General features: G+C 41.7%; 1 protein-coding gene across 1 annotated transcript; it reads left to right on the top strand.

Moving 5' to 3' along the window:
- The first annotated feature begins 206 nt into the window (after positions 1–206).
- LOC117547196 (GDNF-inducible zinc finger protein 1-like) lies at positions 207–14,286 on the top strand. The gene is made up of 4 exons (XM_034217765.1): positions 207–633; positions 2,826–2,923; positions 7,214–7,334; positions 13,181–14,286. The coding sequence occupies exons 1-4, from the start codon at positions 372–374 to the stop codon at positions 13,891–13,893; spliced, it is 1,194 nt and encodes a 397-aa protein (XP_034073656.1). The 5' UTR covers positions 207–371; the 3' UTR covers positions 13,894–14,286.
- Positions 14,287–21,782: the final 7,496 nt, after the last annotated feature.

Here is a 21,782-nt window from a genome sequence, read left to right on the forward strand (position 1 = left end):
TGTATCCTCCTCAACACATTTTACATTCTCGAAATGTAACAAACCCAGCACATAATGTCTATTTTTCTCTGTGTTTCTCTTGTATAGTTGGCAATAACAAAGACAAAAAGAAAGCTCAAAACGACCCTTTTGGGAAGCTAATAAAAAAAGTCAACAAACCTGTTTCTGATTCTGAGCTTTTATTTTGAAAATGGTGTTACGGAAGTTGTAGGAGGAGGAAATAACCGACCAACAACAAACAAACAACCGCAGCATCCTCCCATCCGTTTCCCCCGGTAAAAGCACTCAATTCCCAGGTAACAGAAGCAGGAATTAACCCCTGGAGCTCCTCCGTTTCGGCGGTTGTTAGCGTTGTTTCTCTGCCGCTCAGCATGACCTCTCACCGGGTGCTTCAGTCCCAGCTGTCCTCCATCATGGAGGCTCTGACCCGGGCTGCGGTGCTGGAGATCAGCGAGCTGCTGGAGGAGAGCTGCGCCGGGTGGAAGAGCGAGATTTCCCGCAGCAACATGGAGAACCAGGCGCTGCGGAGGAGGCTGGAGCTCCTGGAGACCGTCATCACCCGGGGAGGGAAGCTGGAGAGCGGCGGCGGGGAGGAGGAGGCAGCTGGGGGGGTCTTTGTGGAGGTCACTGTCGGTGAGTCTCGGGGGCTTTTTTTATTTTTATTTTCTTAAATAAGCAGAATCAGAATACCTTTATTGGTGTATATACAGAGAGGAAATGTAAATGTTTCAACTAAAGGTATTACATGCAGTGCTGTAAAAGTACACCATTTACCTCTGAATTGTAGTGGAGTAGAAGTACACAGTAGCAGAAAATAGAAATACTCAAGTACACATAACAAAGTACAATTACTGTCGGTGGGTTTCGGGGGCTTTTAAAAAAAAAAGAAAAAGGTTTGAATAGAGCAGAATCAGAATACCTAATTTGTTTTAGGGTTAGGCATAGACATTTACATTATATTGCATTTACATTGTTACAGCGAAAGTAAAGAGCCAAAAGAGCAACATATTTATAAAGAAGCATCCTTAAAATAGTAAAGATTAAAACAAGTTGGAATTACACAAATTACAATTTACCAAAATACACATCCAGGTGTAAACAATAGGAACAGTATTTAAAAAAATAAAATAAGTGTCACAGTGGTGAAAGTAAAAGTATATATTGCAGTTATTTACAGATTTATAACAGTAGTTTAATAGTCTAACTAAGATATAGCACCCAGGAAAAGTCCTGCATTCAACATGTTACTCAAGTAAAAGTAGAAGTACTCAGATCTTGTACTTGAGTAAAAGTAGAAGTACTCAGATCTTGTACTTGAGTAAAAGTAGAAGAACTCAGATCTTGTACTTGAGTAAAAGTAGAAGTACTCAGATATTGTACTTGAGTAAAAGTAGTAGTACTCAGGTCTTGTACTTGAGTAAAAGTAGAAGTACTCAGATCTTGTACTTGAGTAAAAGTAGAAGAACTCAGATCTTGTACTTGAGTAAAAGTAGAAGTACTCAGATATTGTACTTGAGTAAAAGTAGAAGTACTCAGGTCTTGTACTTGAGTAAAAGTAGAAGTATTCAGATCTTGTACTTGAGTAAAAGTAGAAGTACTCAGATCTTGTACTTCAGTAAAAGTAGAAGTACTCAGGTCTTGTACTTGAGTAAAAGTAGAAGTACTCAGATATTGTACTTGAGTAAAAGTAGAAGTACTCAGGTCTTGTACTTGAGTAAAAGTAGAAGTACTCAGATCTTGTACTTGAGTAGAAGTACTCAGATATTGTAGTTGAGTAAAAGTACTCAGATCTTGTACTTGAGTAAAAGTAGAAGTACTCAGATCTTGTACTTGAGTAAAAGTAGAAGTACTCAGATCTTGTACTTGTAGTGAAAGTAGAAGTACTCAGATATTGTACTTGAATAAAAGTAGAAGTACTCAGATCTTGTACTTGAGTAAAAGTAGAAGTACTCAGATCTTGTTCTTGAGTAAAAGTAGAAGTACTCAGATCTTGTACTTTAGTAGAAGTAGAAGTAATCAGACCTTGTACTTGAGTAAAAGTAGAAGTACTCAGGTCTTGTACTTGAGTAAAAGTAGTAGTACTCAGATCTTGTTCTTGAGTAAAAGTAGAAGTACCAGAGTGTAGGAATACTCTGTTACAGTAAAAGTCCTGCATTCAAAATGTTCCTCAAGTAAAAGTAGAAAAGTATTCTCATCAAAATATAGTGAAAGTAGCGACAGTGAAAGTAGTCGTTGTGCAGATTGGTCCATTTCAGAATAATATATATGATATGTTTTATAATGATTGATCATGAAAGTGTTCTCAAAGCTGGTGAAGGTGCAGCTAGTTTGAAGTACTTTGTATACTGCAGGGTAGCTTGTGGATTTACTCCAGGTGGAACTAAAGTCTGATTCAACACTTGGTTATATTTACCATCATTCATCTGTGAAGTAACTAAAGGGATTCAATACATGCAGTGGAGTCAAAGTACACCAATGACCCATTTCAGAATAATATGAAGTACAGAAGTATTATCAGCTTCAATTATCAACAGTGAAAGTACTATTTTCACAGTATTTTATTATTATGGTACAGTATGACCATATCAGTATATTTATATATGTCATGTGCTATTATGTGTACAAAGTAACTGTGATTGTTAAACGTATGTAATGGAGAAAAATGTAGAGGACTAGAAATTAGCATTACATGGAAAAACGTTAGTAAATTTCAAATATGTCAAAAAAGTACTTAATTACAATTCTTCAGTTAGTTCCTTTTCACTGGCACTTCAGTAGTAATTGATCTGTGTTTTATATCTGAACATGTTTGTTTTGTTCCCCAGCTGCAGTCGGGGCCAAACAGCAGAAAACAGAATTCCCCAGCAGTGGAAGAGTCTCTGTGTGTGAGACTGCTGTAGAAATGACCCATGCTATTAAAGAGGTGAGTTTAATTACCATTTCTTTAAAGGTCCCATGTCATGCTTCTCTGGTTCTGACCCGTCCCCTTGTTGTTATGAAGGTTTTTCTGCATGTGAACGGTCTGCAGAATCACAAACCCTCAAAGTACACCCTGTAGCGAGTAAAACTCTAAAGCCCCTGTCACACTGTCCCGAAATTGACACCCGATGGACACACGATAAAGGAAATGTTCAAATTCGGCTGTGATCGTAGCAACATCGGGCCATTCGTGAGGGCATCTAAGCCATCGTATGACCGCCGGTGGAGTTTCTCAGGCTCCGGCAGGAACTTCGTGAGCGGCAACTTCGTAAGGCACTCGTGAGGGCATCTTGTCAAATCGTGTCATCTTCGTGTTATCATCGGTGCATTCACCCTCACTCTGATCGGGGCGAATGCCCGATGGCACCGATGATAACAAGATGCCCTCACGATGGCCTTACGAAGGGCACAATTGACACACGAATTCAACACGAAAATGAACCTTCGCAAGGTCCTTCAGCAATTTTTTTGCATGCCAAAGATTTTGCCACCGCTCACGAAGTTGCTGCCGGAGCCTGAGAAACTCCACCGGCGGTCATACGATGGCTTAAGATGCCCTCACGAATGGCCCGATGTTGCTACGATCACAGCCGAATTTGAACGTTTCCTTTATCGTGTGTCCATCGGGTTTTTTATTGCACAACAAAATCATATAAACATATTATGTAAATAACCCAATTTGTGTTCTGTGAAACTAAAAAGGATATAATATATTATTTTGAAGGACAGTTGACAGGAAGTTGTTGTTGTTATGGAAACAACATTAAGGAGAAAACGTAATATTTTCTACATATAAAGACGGATAAAGTAAAGAACAAAGTCTGAAGATATCAGTACAGTATCATAGTACTGTAACATAATTGTTTGTGTTACTTTCGTTGCAGTTGTATGTCTTAAATGTAATGTAAATGTTGCCTTCGTGTGTGGTTCGGGGCCATCTTCGTGCGAAATTCACAATTCCATATTCGTGTGTCCATCGGGTGTCAATTTCGGGACAGTGTGACAGGGGCTTTACACAGAGAAGACCTGTCTGTGCTGCCCCTGAACGCCTCGTTGGACATTTCTCTTTTTCCATTGTTTTCTTCTTGGGTATAGTGACGTAACGGTCACAGTGACGTAACGCACACACAGTCTGGCTGGCTCTGAGTGTGTGTGTGTGCTCAGGCTGAGCTCCGCGGTGTCTCGCTGCAGGAAATGACACCAGTAACCCCACGCAGCATTTTCATCTGTTTGTCATTACTGGTGTCATTTCCTGGTTGCTAACAAACACCATTGTAACACATAATCACTGATGTTCAGCTGTAACGGTGGTGGACCAATCAGAGCACAGTGGGCTCACAGGGAGGGGGGGGGGGGGGGCAGGAGCTCCAACAAGCCGTGTAGGACAATGAGTGAATACACAGACTATACAGAGATGCTGTATGAGAAACCAATGTGAGTTTGGAACATTGAACAATGTAAATCTATTCTAGTCGACCTCAGCAATGGAACAGTAGAAATGGCCATGACATGGGACCTTTAACATTTACCATCACATCCCCCCTGTCCTTATCTCTGAATGAATGCTCAATGTCTCGAAACTTTACAAACTGCCTGGTGCTTATATTTAATCCTCAGTGGCGGCCGGCCCATAGGGGCGCTAGGGGCGCCGCCCCCCCTCTTCCCACATGTTTGATTGTCATTACAAATAAAAAATAAATCAAAAAATAAATGTTTTTATTTTTTTAATGAACAAGGTAAATATGATATAGTTGGTATCAGTAAAATGCATAATCTACAATAAAATCTCGTTTAAAATAGTTTTACGATGTCTAAAGTTACTGATAAGTCACATGTTTCCTGCCTGGCCGCAGCGTGTATCGTTACCCTCTCTCGTCCGGGCGGTAGAAAGGAGCCCTCAGCCAGAGCAGCAGCAGCCAACAAGCTGACTGTTGCTATCTGTATACTATGCCGCCGAAACATAATTTCAGCCAATCAGCGTCGTCAGATCTGATGCTCAAAGGGCGCCGTGTCAGCGCCCTGGCCTGTGTGTCTGTGAGTTGTTTGGACTCGTATCCAAGGTGACGCTACAGTAGTTGTCTGCAGGTGGAGACTCCGGTGCTAGTGGATCGCCGGAGCTGTAGATTAACATTGACATGCTTATTGTAGTTGTAAGGGCAATGCCTGGAGCACCATGGAGCATGTGTGGGCTGGACCTGTGTTTTACAGGAAAGGAGTGAGCAGAGGGTGGAGTTGTCGATTCTTGTTCAGTTTTCATCTTCCTCACCCTCTCAAACTTTGAGTTGCGCGCGCTGCTAAAGAGACGCGCTACCATGGAAACCAAACAATGGTGTAGCTGTATTAAAGTCCGAGTGGAAACAGTCGTGAGTAAATCTGATTTTGTCAGAAATCGGGAGAAATGTGACCGGGGAGGAAACCGGGAGAGGGCAATGAAATCGGGAGTCTCGGGTTGGCAAGTGTATCTCTCTCTCTCTCTCTCTCTCATCGTATTTATTCTCCTGATTTTAAATGGGAATTAAATCATTTGAGTGTTCCCAAAGCACCAGTGTTCTGCAGTTTGTGTGGGCCGACTGTACTGTTGCACAGTTTTGGAAGATTCATAGCTAGCCCAGTGCAGGAGACGCTGATTGTGCTTGGACACGCTGGGGCAGAATATAAAGGGGTCATAACAGGCAAACACCACAATTGGCCAAAGGCTGGGTCCAACATGAACCTTAACATGTTGTAGGGCTAACACCAACACTAGGATCCGATGAACGAGCTGACGCTCTCGGGTTACCGGGAGAGTCGGAAAGTCGAGAGGCTTGTCTGAGCCAGCGTGTTGCGCTGGTTTCACGACATCCTCTCGCGGAGGAGGGGGAGCCACAATTTCTGGCTTCTCCTCGGACACAGCTTTATCTGAAGACACCGGCACAATCACAGGATCAGATAATGAGACATCAGAAACACTTTTACTCGCCTGTGCACGGGTATGTGTGATCAGGCCAATACCGTTTGGCGGGGACATATTCTGCCGCTGCTCTTTACGCTTCAGAGCTGCGCAGTTGGCGATGACATGTCCAGGTTGGTGACAGTAACAGCACTCTCTCTCCTCTCTTTTTACGTTAAACACATTCCACGGCTCAGTAGAGGGTGCGGCTGTTACACGGCGCGATCTCTCAGTAGAGACCCGGGAAAACACAGATTTATGCATCACCACATACTCATCGGCTAACACAGCCGCAGCAGAGAGGGAATTTACTTTTTGCTCATTCATGTACATAACAATGTGCTCAGGCAAACATTTCTTGAATTCCTCCAACATAATCAATTCCTTCAAGGAAGAATAATCTGTAGCATTACATGCGGCAAACCACTTAGCAAAACACATTCCCTTTTTCCTAGCGAACTCTACGTGCGTTTGATCAGGACTCTTCCTATGGTGTCTAAACTTTTGCCGGTAAGCTTCAGGAACTAACTCATACACTCTGAGTATGGCCTAATATAAGTCATTTCTCAAACATTTCTTCCGGGGGAGGATTCCCCCGGACCGCCTTAGTATGGTTTGGTCCCTATTTCCATAGCCCCACCAAAAATATTTTCCACCAGCCGCCACTGTTAATCCTATAACAATGTGAAAAAGTTCCAATAAGGACAACTGTCATGTTATAAATCATAATATCCGTAACGTATTCATACAGTATTACCTACATGTAGGACTGCAACTAATGAGCATTTTGATTATTAGTAAATCTGTTGGTTATTGTTCGTTGTTTGGTCTATTTAACGTCATAAAATAGTGAAAAATATCCATCCCAGTTACTCAACATCAAAGCTTGTCTTGAAATATCTTCCAAAACTCAAATATATTCACTTTAATATGATATTAAACAGAGAAATGCAGGAAATCTCCATTTGAGAGGCTGGAAACTGTATTTTATGACGATTTTGCATAAAAATTACCCCAAAAATGTATTCCTTATCAAAATATAATAGTTTCAGATCTTCCTACAAACTACACTCCATTTATTTTTAGATTTATGAGACATATATCACCTTATTTGATCCTGTTAATGTTTGAATAAATGCTTATTTTAATAAACTCAAGTGTATTTCTGTCCTGCTGTGATTTGTGTATGTTCTGCACTAATGGCGTACTTCAAATTAAAGTATTGGCTGGTTTTGGTTGAAATGGGTCTCTAAGAGTGATTTAAAAAGCATTTGATTTTGTCACCATTGTATTTTCTACCCTCAGGACTCCTCGAGCAGAGCCGCAGAGGAGTCGAGGGAACAGGATGTCGTCGTTCTGATAAAGGAGGAAGCCACGAAAGAGGAAGTGAGCGACGATGCAGACGATCTGCTTCTCAACGAGGAAGGTGAGACAGGAAACAGACCGTTACATATCCGGGAAGTCGCTCATTCATTTACTGCAGAAGTCTCAATTCAAGCTAAAAGCACACAGTGGGAAGAACTGGAAGTAGGAGTGAGGCTGCTTTGATCATCATCATCATCATCATCATCATCATCATCATCATCATCATCATCATCATCATCATCATCATCATCATCATCATCATCATCTTATATGCAAACTGCACTCTCTGGATCATAAAACATCTCACCCGGTAAATGGACAAATTCACGCTGCGTATGATGATGGTATTTATTATTTAATTCATTTTAAGGAAACTGACCCAGTTTATAGTTGATTACTCGATTCTGATTGGTCAATTTGGAATTCAGAGGTTATTAACCTGTTAGGCCCCGAGCCTGTTGTTCAGGTCTCAGGCTCGAAAAGGACATCCCCAGAACAAATGACCATATCTTCTAAAAGGGTTACATTAATAATCTTTGTTCTCAAAGTAATGATAAAGCTGTGAGTTGGATGTAGAAAAGTCAGAATCAATATAGATGCTTTTTATTTTAAATAAAATTCAGATTGAACATAGTAAAAAACTGTAAATTATAGTGTCCGTCCAAAAGATATGTTGTACTTATAGTGAAAACCTGTGGTGTAGTGGGCGTTGGACGCGGGGGTACGCCGTACCCCCACTTATTTGGAGCATGATCTTTTTTTTAATAGTCGAATAAATGTAAAATCATTGCCAGTCTTATCAGTTGCAAGTGTGTATTTGTTGTAATAATGACAAAAACATAATACATTTCACAGTAATGGCCTATAATAAAAAATAAAAACGATTTCCTTCAAAAATGATGATTCGTCATCACGCTGGTGACCCCGCGGCGAGCTGGGGGTGTGTCACTGACACACCCACGGCCAGCTCACCGCCCGCCGATTTTGCGGCAGCTCTTTCCTTCAAGAACGCTAACGAAACAGCTCTATAATGGAAGGAAAACGTTTTTTACTTGACTTATTTTCTAAAAAGAATATAATTCACAAGAAGAAAGAGGCTAGCAGCACCGAAGCTACAAGTGAAGCTGCTACTACTACATCATCAGAAGAGCCGCCTAAAGACGTGAATAATGCTAACTAACGTGCACGTTAGCTGCTCTAGCAACGTTCCCCTGGCTATCTCAAGCTCACCTTTCCCAGAGGTATGGACGGAGGAGATGTGGCGGAGGAAACAAGATCCTACCCGTGGATAGACTGCAAAGCTGGGAAACTGGGCTGCTGTTCATCCATTTCGGATTTATCAGTCTTCAAAACGCAGTGTGTGTGTGTGTGTGTGTGTGTGTGTGTGTGTGTGTGTGTGTGTGTGTGTGTGTGTGTGTGTGTGTGTGTGTGTGTGTTGTGTGTGTGTGTGTGTGTGTGTGTGTGTGTGTGTGTGTGTGGATGTGTGTGTGTGTGTGTTTGTGTGTTGTGTGTGTGTGTTTGTGTGTGTGTGTGTGTGTGTGTGTGTGTGTGTGTGTGTGTGTGTGTGTGTGTTGTGTGTGTGTGTGTGTGTGTGTGTGTGTGTGTGTGTGCTGTGTGTGTGTGTGTGTGTGTGTGTGTGTGTGTGTGTGTGTGTGATGTGTGTGTGTGTGTGTGTGTGTGTGTGTGTGTGTGTGTGTGTGTGTGTGTGTGTGGGTGTGTGTGTGTGTTGTGTGTGTGTGTGTGTGTGTGTGTGTGTGTGTGTGTGTGTGTGTGGCTAGGCCTAATCAGAATAATTTCAAGTCCAGATTCATGTTGTTGGCATAAGTAGGCTATATTTTTCGTTTCGTTTATTTAATAAGTTAATTTCAGGACAACTTTGGGAATTTTGTTTGTTATGAGTTTTAAATAGATTTTGAAAGTGGAGATAGAGAGAAGCAGCGCTGTCTGCTTAGTTGTAGCTTATGCAATTTAGGCCTATAAATTGTTGTAATTTATGTGCCAGTGTGTCCATGGTTTTGAGTCTGTGTGTGTGTTGAGCGCAGCGCCGTCTGCTTTTTGAAGAACAGTAACTAAAGTAGGACTAAGCATACCGGTTGTTTCTGTGGACCTGACTGCCCGTTTTGTGAGTGCACTGCGCGTGTGCGCACTTGTGTGGCATTGTTTGGGATGACCTAATTAAAATAGCGTCCCCCCAGTAAAAAAATCCCCACTACACCACTGGTGAAAACTAACCTTGGATGATGGGTTAGTAGACTAAAAGCTTTAGGAATCCAAAGTACAACATATAATAAGTACCCTGTATCAAGATTGATGCAAAACAAGTGATATTTGACCTTTATAGACAGATTTAGCAAAAAAACCCACTTCTGGGGCCATTTGGGTGGATTTTCCTTATCTCTGGCCCCCCTTGCTGGATTTTGACATGTGACATCTCTTCCTGACCGTTAGAGCCAATAGAATCCAAGGGAAATTGTCACACACTCATGTAAAAAAAAAAAAAAGGTAGCCTCTCCACGCATGCTAGCTTGCCTTAGAGGGGAGAAATATCCCTGCTCTGATATCAAGCAACGGAAAAGCAGTTTTATTGCTTATGGATTATCAGAACATTTCAAAGGGGATGCAGTCACATTGGATTAACCTATGGATTAACTACAACATCGTTTTTATCGTTTTAATGCCATTGAAGACCAGTTTAGACCAGACTAAGACGAAGGTAAGCCATGTTAGCGTTGTGGGCTATCTAGCGCCACTTGTTTCGATGTACGTTTTTGTTGTTAATGTCACGAGTTTGTATCTTTCAGTGTTGAGGTGGGCACCGTTAGATTATGTGTCTCCTTGCGATCATAAAATATGTGTTGGATGTGCAGCTAGGATAAGTAATAAGGGAGCTAGGAGTGATTTTCGGTGCAGTAATAGGTTAGCATTTTTCGCTCGGGTGATTTAGATGCTTCTTATGAGACTTGTATTTTGTTTTGGTAAAAATGGTTCATATCGTCAGTTAGCTGAGATTATTCCCGTTAATCTGGTATAACACATGAATAGGTTCTTAAATATTAAGATGCCCTGAGACACAGTGTAGTGAAAAAAAAACTAAGGTACCCACCGGCGGGGACCTTCGGGTTTAACAGGTTAATACTCGTTAACACAACGCTGCTGAGGAGGATCAAGAGAGAGAAAGGAAAAGAGGTTAAAAGACGGAGTGTTGGACGTCAGATAAACCAGCAGAAGAAGACAGACAGGAAGTAAACACTAAAGGGAACAGCAGAAGAAGAGAGACAGGACATAAACACTAAAGGGAACAGCAGAAGAAGAGAGACAGAACGTAAACACTAAAGGGAACAGCAGAAGAAGAGAGACAGAACGTAAACACTAAAGGGAACAGCAGAAGAAGAGAGACAGAACGTAAACACTAAAGGGAACAGCAGAAGAAGAGAGACAGGACGTAAACACTAAAGGGAACAGCAGAAGAAGAGAGACAGGACGTAAACACTAAAGGGAACAGCAGAAGAAGAGAGACAGAACGTAAACACTAAAGGGAACAGCAGAAGAAGAGAGACAGAACGTAAACACTAAAGGGAACAGCAGAAGAAGAGAGACAGGAAGTAAACACTAAAGGGAACAGCAGAAGAAGAGAGACAGGACGTAAACACTAAATGGAACAGCAGAGGCCTGGGGGGTATACTATGAAGCAGGATTTTCTCTTAGCGGCTAACTTCAGGGAAAACTCGGGGTTTCCGGTCCTACGAAGCTGGTTCTCTTTTTAGCAGGCTAGATCTCCATGGTAACTTATGCTTAGCGGCTAACCTGGTCGGGACCAGGTTAGGTTGCAGGCTAAGAGATCAACTCAGTGAAAGCACTGTCTGCTGACCAATCAGAGCTCAGTGGGCGGAGTTTAAAGCAATCAAGTCATATTACAGGAGAAAGGAAATGCAGAAAAGCTGCCGTTGCAGGAAAGACGGCCGGCAAAAATCAGCGACTGTGTGAACGTGAACATGAATAGAATATCAGCTCCATCTTCAGAGCAATCTGACTATTATAACATTAGCGTTAAGAAAGCTTACTGAAATATCTGCCACAACATAAGTAACCGGATCAGAGTAACATTAAGTACAGTCCGCGGCATATCACTTCATAATGTATCATATATCTCCTTATCTGAGTCAGCTGAGCCGTATCTGGCCGTGCAACACTCACAGCGTCACAGACTGGATGCAGAAGGATTATTTTAAGCAACACATTAAGTTGAGGAAACACTGGAGTCAAATGTAATGAAAGTCAGATGGTGTCTTAGACGGGGCAGTGATATCATAAACCTGTTAATGTACGCATTCAAACACTTGTTCTGTTCCCAGCTGTGTTCACCTTGCAGGTGCAGCTCTGTGGCTTTGATCCTGGATCAAGTGTTTAAGTCATGGATGTTTAAAGTTTAACTTCTTCATATGTCTAATATTAAAGTTCACTTTTCATTCAGGAAGTATGACGCTGCGCTGTCAGTACGCTTCTCCATGTCTGTGATTGGTCGAATGCTCCAGATACCACCCGTTTCATGTGAACACCTAACTCGATAGGTCACGGCTGGCTTGAGCGATCCACTTGATAACCAGCGTCGTAGTACCGTTTAGCGAGAGCGCGTATATTTTGGATTAGGCCAACCGGCTAACTCAAACATATCCAGGTTAGGTTGAACCGGCTTCGTAGTACAGGCCACTGAAGTAGACAGACAGGAAGTAAATAACAATAATAATAATAATAATAATGGGTTTCATTTATAAAGCACTTCATATTTTATTTCAAATCCTGAAGTGCTACAAGCAGTGAGCATGAACAGTATACATAAACATTACACAGCACGGTAGAAATAATAATAAAAAGCAATAAAAAACAAGAGAAATACAAATAAAATAAAAGGGTGGTAAAAAGGTCTAGGCAAAGGCTCGACTGAAAAGATGGGTTTTGAGGCCTTTTTTAAAAGCCTCCACGGTCTGGTGCTCTCATGTGGTCGGGGAGAGCGTTCCACAGACTGGGAGCAGCCGAGCAGAAGGCCCGGTCTCCCATAGCATGGAGCTTAGTCCTGGGGGGTTTGAGGAAGTTGGAGTTTCTGGAGCGGGTGGTATGGGGGCGGGGAGTTCCTTGAGGTAGGGAGGGGCAGTTCCATGGACGCACTGGTGGGTGAGGAGGGAGACCTTGAATTCGATCCTCAGTTCCACGGGGAGCCAGTGTAGTGCTTTAAGGATGGGGGTGATGTGATCATATTTGCGCACCCTCATCAGGATCCTAGCAGCGCTGTTCTGAATGTATTGGAGCTTCTGGATGCTTTTGTTAGGGATCCCGATGAGGAGTGCATTGCAGTAGTCCAGCGTGGAGGAGACAAAGGCGTGGACCAGCTTTTCAGCGTCAGACAGAGTGAGTGTGGGGCGGAGTTTGGCGATGTTCCTGAGGTGATAAAAGGAGTTCTTGCACAGCTGTTTAATGTGAGCCTCAAAGGTCAGATGGGCGTCCATTTTCACACCCAGGTTGGTGACTATTGAGGAGAGGGGAATGTCCTGGCCGGAGAAGGTGATGGTGGTGATGGTGGATGACCGAACCTGGTGTGGGGTGCCAACTATAATGGCTTCGGTCTTGGAGCTGTTGAGTTTCAGGAAGTTCTGCTTAGTATTTTGAATATTAGTAAATCTGTGGGTTATTGTTTGTTGTTTGGTCTATTAAATGTCAGAAAATAGTGAAAAATATCCATCCCATTTACTCAAAGTCCAAGGTGATGTCTTGAAATATCTTCCATATATTCACTTTAATATGATATTAAACAGAGAAACGCAGGAAATCTCTCTATTTGAGAGGCAAAACAACTGTATTTTAAGACTATTTTGCATCAAAATTACCAAAAAATGTGTTGATGTGTTCCTGCAGGATCGGCGGTGCAGCTGTCGGATACAGACGACAGTGAAGCTGGACCCTCGGGGGAAACGAGGCTCTGGGACCAGAACAGTGAGGTGGCATCGGAGCGTCAAAACTCCCAGAGTGCACCTGGGTCTCCAGGCAGAGGAGGCGACTCTTCAGACGTTGTTTTTGACGTGGAGTCGGACTGTGAGTCTCCGGATAAACAGTTCCTCGTCGTTGGGGCGTCGGGAGGAAAAAACTTGCTGCTTCCCGGGACTTCTGAGCTGAAAATAGGTGGGTCTTTAATCTCCTACGACTCAGATATCTGCTGTTCCTCTTGGACCAATCAGAGCCTGCCGTCTCACCGACTTCTCGACAACAACAGATCTGATATGAACGTCCCAGCTTTCCCGTTAGCGCTCCAGTTCGCAGGATCCCAACTGGACCCAGTGGAGATGAATCAGTTCTGCAGGGATCGTCGTTTCGTCTGCAGTTACTGTGGGAAATGGTTTACGTCGGGGCGAAGTTTGGAGACGCACGTTCGCGTTCACACGGGCGAGAGACCGTACAGCTGCGCTCAGTGTGGGAAGCGCTTCACGCAGTCCGGACACCTGAAGACGCACCAGAGCGTTCACACCGGGGAGCGGCCGTTCGGATGCCAGCACTGCGGGAAAAGGTTCGCCGGGAAGCAGAACCTGAGGATCCACCTGCAGAAACACCATCTGGATCAACAGCAGCTTTAACCAGAAGAACAATGCAGTTTTCTGTGAGGGGACCTGTTAACCTGCCACTACATGATCTGCGTATGTTCAGCGCTGAGGTTGCCGTTTTGTTTCTAGGAAAAAAGCTAAAAATGGTAGATTATTTCAACGTTGCAGCAGACATTTTGACGGACAACCAATCAGGTAACAGCTTAACTGGCTGTTTTCACAGCAAGGCTCTGCAGGATGAGCTAAAGGGGCGGGACATCTGTAAGCGGTTGACCAATCACAATAGAGCCGGCCAGCTAACCAATCAGAGCATACTGGGCTCTGGTTTCAGACAGAGGGTGAAAGGAGGTGCTGCAGCACAGGCAGTATGAGAGAAATAAAGAGCTTTTTGAACATTAGAGCATGGAGACTCTACATACTGATATACACCTGAACATCAGGAGGAGAGGACTCTTTAAAGTAGAGACACTACATACTGATATACACCTGAACATCAGCAGGAGAGGACTCTTTAAAGTAGAGACACTACATACTGATATACACCTGAACATCAGCAGGAGAGGACTCTTTAAAGTAGAGACACTACATACTGATATACACCTGAACATCAGCAGGAGAGGACTCTTTAAAGTAGAGACACTACATACTGATATACACCTGAACATCAGCAGGAGAGGACTCTTTAAAGTAGAGACACTACATACTGATATACACCTGAACATCAGCAGGAGAGGACTCTTTAAAGTAGAGACACTACATACTGATATACACCTGAACATCAGCAGGAGAGGACTCTTTAAAGTAGAGACACTACATACTGATATACACCTGAACATCAGCAGGAGAGGACTCTTTAAAGTAGAGAAATTACATACTGATATACACCTGAACATCAGCAGGAGAGGACTCTTTAAAGTAGAGACACTACATACTGATATACACCTGAACATCAGCAGGAGAGGACTCTTTAAAGTAGAGACACTACATACTGATATACACCTGAACATCAGCAGGAGAGGACTCTTTAAAGTAGAGAAATTACATACTGATATACACCTGAACATCAGCAGGAGAGGACTCTTTAAAGTAGAGAAATTACATACTGATATACACCTGAACATCAGCAGGAGAGGACTCTTTAAAGTAGAGAAATTACATACTGATATACACCTGAACATCAGCAGGAGAGGGACATTCAGTTCTCACAAACACTGTGGAGAAACCTGCTGAAAAAGTGATATTTATAATTTGTAAATACTTGCTGTTAATGTTCATTTGTATTTTTACTAGATTTGTATCTTACTGTATATTTTACATATTTGTAACTTGTGTGTAAGGCTTGATAACAATGCTGATGTGACAAAATAATTTCCCAATTAGGATAAATAAAGCATCTATCTATCTGAAATACTGCACATGGATACTGCAAAGCAGGAATCACATGATCAGCGGGGAAGCGGTAAACAATTGTTGTTTAGACCTATTATGAAAAATGCACTTTTTTATGTCTTTTATAATATGTGTCAGGAGACTCACAAAGTTTCAGAGACTACAACCCTCTCTCTTTTCCTCCTTACCCACATCTCTAAAAAAAAAGGATCCAGAATTTGGGTCCTTTGACTAAGGTGACCAGATTTTCAAAATTAAAACCGGGGACATTTTGAGTTTTGCGGTCAATATATCATTAACATATCCAATTTTCTTCACTGTTAAAGAAAGAAGGGGGACAATTCTGGTTTAATGTAATTCGAACATTTGAACTGTTGGATAAAAACAGAAGGACGATAGCTCATATATGAGACTTCAAAGGTCTTTAATTTTGAAACTCTACTTCAGATTGTCCTGATTCTCTCTGAGTGACTAGATGGGGTCTCCTGCTATCACCCTGGAGTGAAATGAGTATTTGATTGACTTCGAATGACTCTTTGATTATGGACAGTTTACATTACAATCAAAATATAGATGGACAATAGATCTAATTTGAGATTTTAAACAGCATACATTTCAAATTGTGCTTCAGAAAGTAATGTTATTTTAGGAGTGTTGTGAGATGGTGTCAACATCAATTGAAATTAGTCACCCAGTGGAAATGTCAGATATGTCTTCATAACTGTATCCTTACATTTTACATTATAATGTGGTAGTTATACTAGTTAAATTATTATTGATCACATTATATAGTACATATTTCTTAATTTAAACTCCAGTATATGAATATGTTTGGTGTGTTTTTTAGGTATATTTGTTATTGACCGAGTAAACACTTTTATTTTGAAGGCAGTTTTTACAGGCCTCTATCTTAGGGTGACCAGACGTCCCGGTTTTCCGGGGACAGTCCCCGTTTGTATTGGCCGCTCCCCGTTTGAAACTGTCCCCGGAAATGTCCCCGTTTTTTAATATACGTTAAAAACACATAGCAAGGTGAAATAAAACGTTTCATGTCAGGAAACACTGGGTAAACAGACTGCGGTCAAGCCAGCCCCCACTTCGGAAAACACAGTCAAGCCAGCCCGCACGTTGTATTGCGGTGCGCGAATATCCTATGCATTACGGTAGAGACCTGTACTGTACTGTACCGTGGACATGCTCATATTCCTAAAAGATAACCTTGATGATGCTGAGTGAGTGAGTTAGAGTTGAGTTACTTGAAAAACTAAAGTGAAACTTGATTTATTCTATTGCAGGGTCTGATTATTATATTATTGACACTTTAAAATACTACTATCCTATAAAATGCTGTACAAATCAGATTTATTATTTAATAAAGACATTTTTTTTTTTTATTATTCACATTTTTTTCCTTTATTTTTCAATATTGCGATAAATATCGTACCGTGGACTTTTTGGTATCGTTACATCCCTACAATCTACAGAATAAAATATAGAATGAATTGAATGATGAATAAACAGTGAGGGGTATGAATACACTAGATATCAGCCTGTGAGCAGTATGAACAGTGTGTATGAATATGCTAAGATATATAAAGTATGAAACAGTAAGCAGTGCAAGTATAGTATAAAATATATAGATATTAATTTCATGATGATAAACATTGTGGAACAATGATGAAAAATGTGAATGGATGTGGCGACGTAAAACTGACACAAAACAACAAAAAACGTTTGCCGAGCCAATTGGAGAGCTTCATCAGCAGCACGGGGTAAACACCACCAATGAGCGCTCAGCTCGATGTACCAGCGAGTCGTTTCCCATCAAGCATTTAGCTTCTGCAGCTCGTGGAGAGAAACTGCGCCGCCTCGCTCTCAAGGCTGCCGGCGTCTTTGTCCCACGAGATTTCAACGTCTCATGCAGTCGAGCCTCCAGAGCAAGTCGGACAAAATGACTAACCATCATGCAACGCACTAGCAAGACGGCAGTCGCAATTGCGCAGGTCTGCGTCGGTCTCGCTCATCTCAAACTAGCCTATCGTCTCCAGCACACGTGACACGTCCCAACCTATCGTCTCCGTATACAGTCGTTCAGTGTTTCTCAAACTGTTTCATACCAAGGACCACTTAACCAATACAAAAACACTCGCGGACCACCTAACTCCACAAATATTAAAAAACACATCGTTTTTCTAGAACAGATTACAAATCACCTGACAATGGTACAAACAAGTGGCAACATGTTTGATGAAGGTGTTGCGCTGGGCTGAAACTTAAGCTCGCTCCATTGCGGAGATATTCCCGCGAGAGTGCGGACAACTTTAATTTATTTATTTATTTCAAATGTGAAATTGTACCAATATACTCATGGACCACTAGGGGGGCGCTCACGGACCACCAGTGGTCCGCGGACCACACTTTGAGAAGGGGATTCAGTGAATCCCCTCTCGCAGCTGTGTGTCTGTGTATTCAGTAGGATGTCTGCAGGAGGCACTTAGAGTAAAGTTGTTATATATACTGTATAATACATATAATGGCACTGTTCTATCGGTAAACACTTAAGAAAGAACATATCAAGTTATGTGCTGTATCAGAAACAATATGCGGCGTGTTTTGGGAGTAATATGGTCTGTGTTTACATTAGCAAGCATGCTAACACTCAGAGCTAACCTGTAGGCTACTGGAGAGAATATGTGTAACGTAATGTCCTTGTGGTAAACCCTGCGAGAGAGAAACGTTTGAGCTCCATACTGTTTCAGAAATAATGCTTGAAGTGGTTGGGAACATGATATGGCGTTTAATCATGGCAGCGTTTAGCAGAGTTTCTCCCTGTAGAAAACTCTCTAGCAGGCGAAAGCTGCGTGACGCTACAAAGGGGCGTGGCTAGCAGCAGCTACAAAGAGGCGTGGCTAGCAGCAGCTACAAAGAGGCGTGGCTAGCAGCAGCCGTTCCATTTAAAGTCGAATCAGCCTGTTTGGAACAGGGCTGCAAAAGAGGGGTATGAGCAGTATGAGGCTACAAGGGGGATCTGTTTGGGATTTTAAGCAAAAAACTTCACAGACATGTTTTGTATAGGTATGGCCCTACAATATATTTTTCAAATAATAGGTCCACTTGAACTATTCCCTAAAAGTTCAAAATAATTCAACTTTGACCTCAATTGCCGGTGACCTTTTTGAAGGGCAACCAATGAGATAACTAGCAGGGTATGTCACAATATAAAAACATGGCTGTTTAGGTCATGTTCCTTTTATGGCACAAAAACGTACAATGTATTGCCGTTGAATCCTTATAACGTACGATAAGTAACGTTTTCCATGGCTAGTCCATATATCGTACGATAAGTTGATGAAAATGATCAACGTGATCTTCATTTTATGATTATTTACGATATTTCATTCGAACCAAAAACAGACAAAAACCCATTGACTTCACGACGAGGCAACAGGAAGTGTTGAATGCTGACTCCTTCCTGCAGCTCTCTCTGGATATGTAAGGAATTAAGGAAGACTAACAGACCTTGTTCTGATACACGAACAAAGGATCATTAACTTAAACTGTGACGAGGATCTTGAGGCGTCTACTTAGTCCTTTGTATTTCTCTTATCATTTGTGCTTTAACGTCACGCCTTCAGATCACAGATGATGTAGACTACTCTTTAAGGAAAACCAGAACTGGGATCTCTTTTAACGTCATGGAGTCTTTTTTAACTGGTGTATTGTAACTTGATACTTTATCAAATATACTTTCTACAGCCCTCACTTATTTTACGTTGTAGAACAAAATGTTAAAATCTCTTCAGCTTGTGTTAGCCACACCTTATTTCAGGCTAACAACCAAAAACACATTCAGAAAACCATTGACCTCCACAGCAGGGAACCGCAGAGGTACTTTATTAATCCCAATTTGGGAAATAATGTTGTTACAGGAGCAGTGTGTTCAACATTAAAATACAAATACTTAAAAAGTGGAATAGTTAACAATTACAAATTAAAATATCAAATATAAAACCATATAAACAATATATATAAAAAAGAAAGTTAAAGTAGAGAAGGATTATCTGCAACAAGTACTAATTGTACAGGAAAATTGCCACAATAGTAGTATATTTTGATATCACATTATTAAATTGTTAATATTGTTGCCTCAATTAGCATTTAACTTTATAAATGTACTGCTTTTGTAAATGACGGATAACACAGTTAAACCTTTTCTTCATGTTCTCAAACACAGCGAGCCACACCCTATCGTGACGCACTGAAAAAACGTTGACTTTAATTCAATGTATTATGTCAACAGATTCCACATAACTGTATTAAATTAGGGTTTTCATTTTAAATGTAAACGTATTGCTTTCAACTAACCTAATAGAGTTATGCAGAGTTTGTTGCCAAAGATTCAGTTTTTCAGTGTATTTGGTTTTTTCCTTCACAGATCTGCAGGTAAGGAAACAACCTCTGCACTCGACAACATGTTGATTACCTTTTGTCTGGTTTGTAGTGTGAACTCACACACCCCCCCTCATCTCCACACTGCAGGAATGTATAGCACTACTGGCCAGTCCATTGTTGCGTGCAGGGGGAAAAGGCCCTAAAAAGGGGTGGCTTAAATGGAGTGGCCTCTTTAAACACCCCTCAGGGTTTGAGGAATGGCGTAGTCCAATTAGCTGACACATCTATAAAGGCAGGTGTTTTCCATCAGCTCAGCCTTTTAAAAAAAGAAAGTGTTTGTGTTTCGGAATTCAAAGTTAAAGAATGGAATATTAGTCTGACGGTGTTGTTATCAGCTGTTCCACCATGGTTGCTACCTCAACCTGTAGTAGATTTATCATTATTGAAACGGTTACATTCAATGAAAAGTCAAATCAATGTGCAGGCTTACGTGAACACTGTTCTACATGAACAATATGGGCAGTTTATACAAATATGTTCTGATGGATCCAGAACATTCTAGTTGTGCAGTTTATGTTCCTGAGTTAAAGGTGAAAGTGGGAAAGCGTACGAGTGATCACATGGCAGTATATACAGTAGAGATGATGGCTATCTCTCTAGCACTTCAGTGGGTAGAGGAAACACAGCCAATGCGAGTCATTTGCTCTGACTCCAGTGCATCTCTGGAGAGTATAAACAACTTCTCTTCAGAATGCCGTCAGGATATTTTACATTACATTTTACACATCATGTTTAGGTTAGTTCATTTGGGAATTGTTGTTCAATTTGTGTGGGTTCCAGCGCATGTGGGTATTAGAGGGAATGAGGTAGTGGATCAACTGGCAACATGTGGTTTGCAAACCAGATTGATATAATGGTACCCATCAGTAGAGCAGAAGTCAAATCTGTTACAAGAGTTGTTATCAAGCTACAATGGCAAAACTATGGGACAGTAACACGAAAGAAAGACATTTATACCAGATACAAAGGGAGGTGGGAACGGGAAGCACTTGGGGGAGTAGTAGAAGAGAACAGAGCATTAACAGCAGGATAACATTGGGTCACTCTGGATTAAACTCATCACTGCATCTGATTGGAAAACATCCAAATGGCAATTGTGATGGTTGCCAACAACCAGAGACAATACATCATGTATTTTTTAGCTAACAGACAAAGACTCTGGAAAACTGCACTGGAACAACATAACATCAAGGACATGGATTTCAAGTCAATATACGAAAGTAAATCAAGAAATGAAGTTAACAAGCTGATCTTCAAGTTCCTCAAAAACTAGGTGGCGATATACAGTTGCAAGAAAACCCTTTGAACCCTTTGGAATGACCTGGATTTCTGCACAAGTTGGTCATAAAATGTGTTCTGATCTTCATCTAAGTCACAACAATAGACAAACACAGTCTGCTTAAACTAATACCACACAAACAATGATATGTGTTCATGTTTTCATTGAACACACCATGTAAACATTCACAGTGCAGGGTGGAACAAGTATGTGAACCCCTAGGCTAAAGACTTCTTCAAGAGCTGATGGGAGTCAGGAGTCAGCCAACCTGGAGTCCAACCAATGAGACGAGACTGGAGGTGTTGGTTAAAGCTGCCCTGCCCTATCAAAAATACACACCAGTTTTGAATGTGCTATTCTTAAGAAGCATTGCCAGATGTGAACCATGCCTCGCACAGAAGAGCTCTCAGAAGACCTGCCATTAAGAATTGTTGACTTGCATAAAGCTGGTTACAAAAGTATCTCTAAAGCCTTGATGTTCATCAGTCCACGGTAAGACACATTGTCTATACATGGAGAAAGTGCAGCACTGTTGCTACTCTCCCTAGGAGTGGCCGTCCGGTAAAGATGACTGCAAGAGCACAGCGCAGGATGCTCAATGAGGTGAAGAAGAATCCTAGAGTGTCAGCTAGAGACTTAAAGAAATCTCTGGCACATGCTAACATCTCTGTTGACGAATCTACGATACGTAAAACAATGAACAAGAATGGAGTTCATGGGAGGACACCACGGAGGACACCACGGAGGACACCACGGAGGACACCATGGAGGAAGCCACTGCTGTCCAGAAGAAACATTGCTG

This window comes from Gymnodraco acuticeps, unplaced genomic scaffold, assembly GCF_902827175.1.
Source record: "Gymnodraco acuticeps unplaced genomic scaffold, fGymAcu1.1, whole genome shotgun sequence".
NCBI lineage: Eukaryota > Metazoa > Chordata > Actinopteri > Perciformes > Bathydraconidae > Gymnodraco > Gymnodraco acuticeps.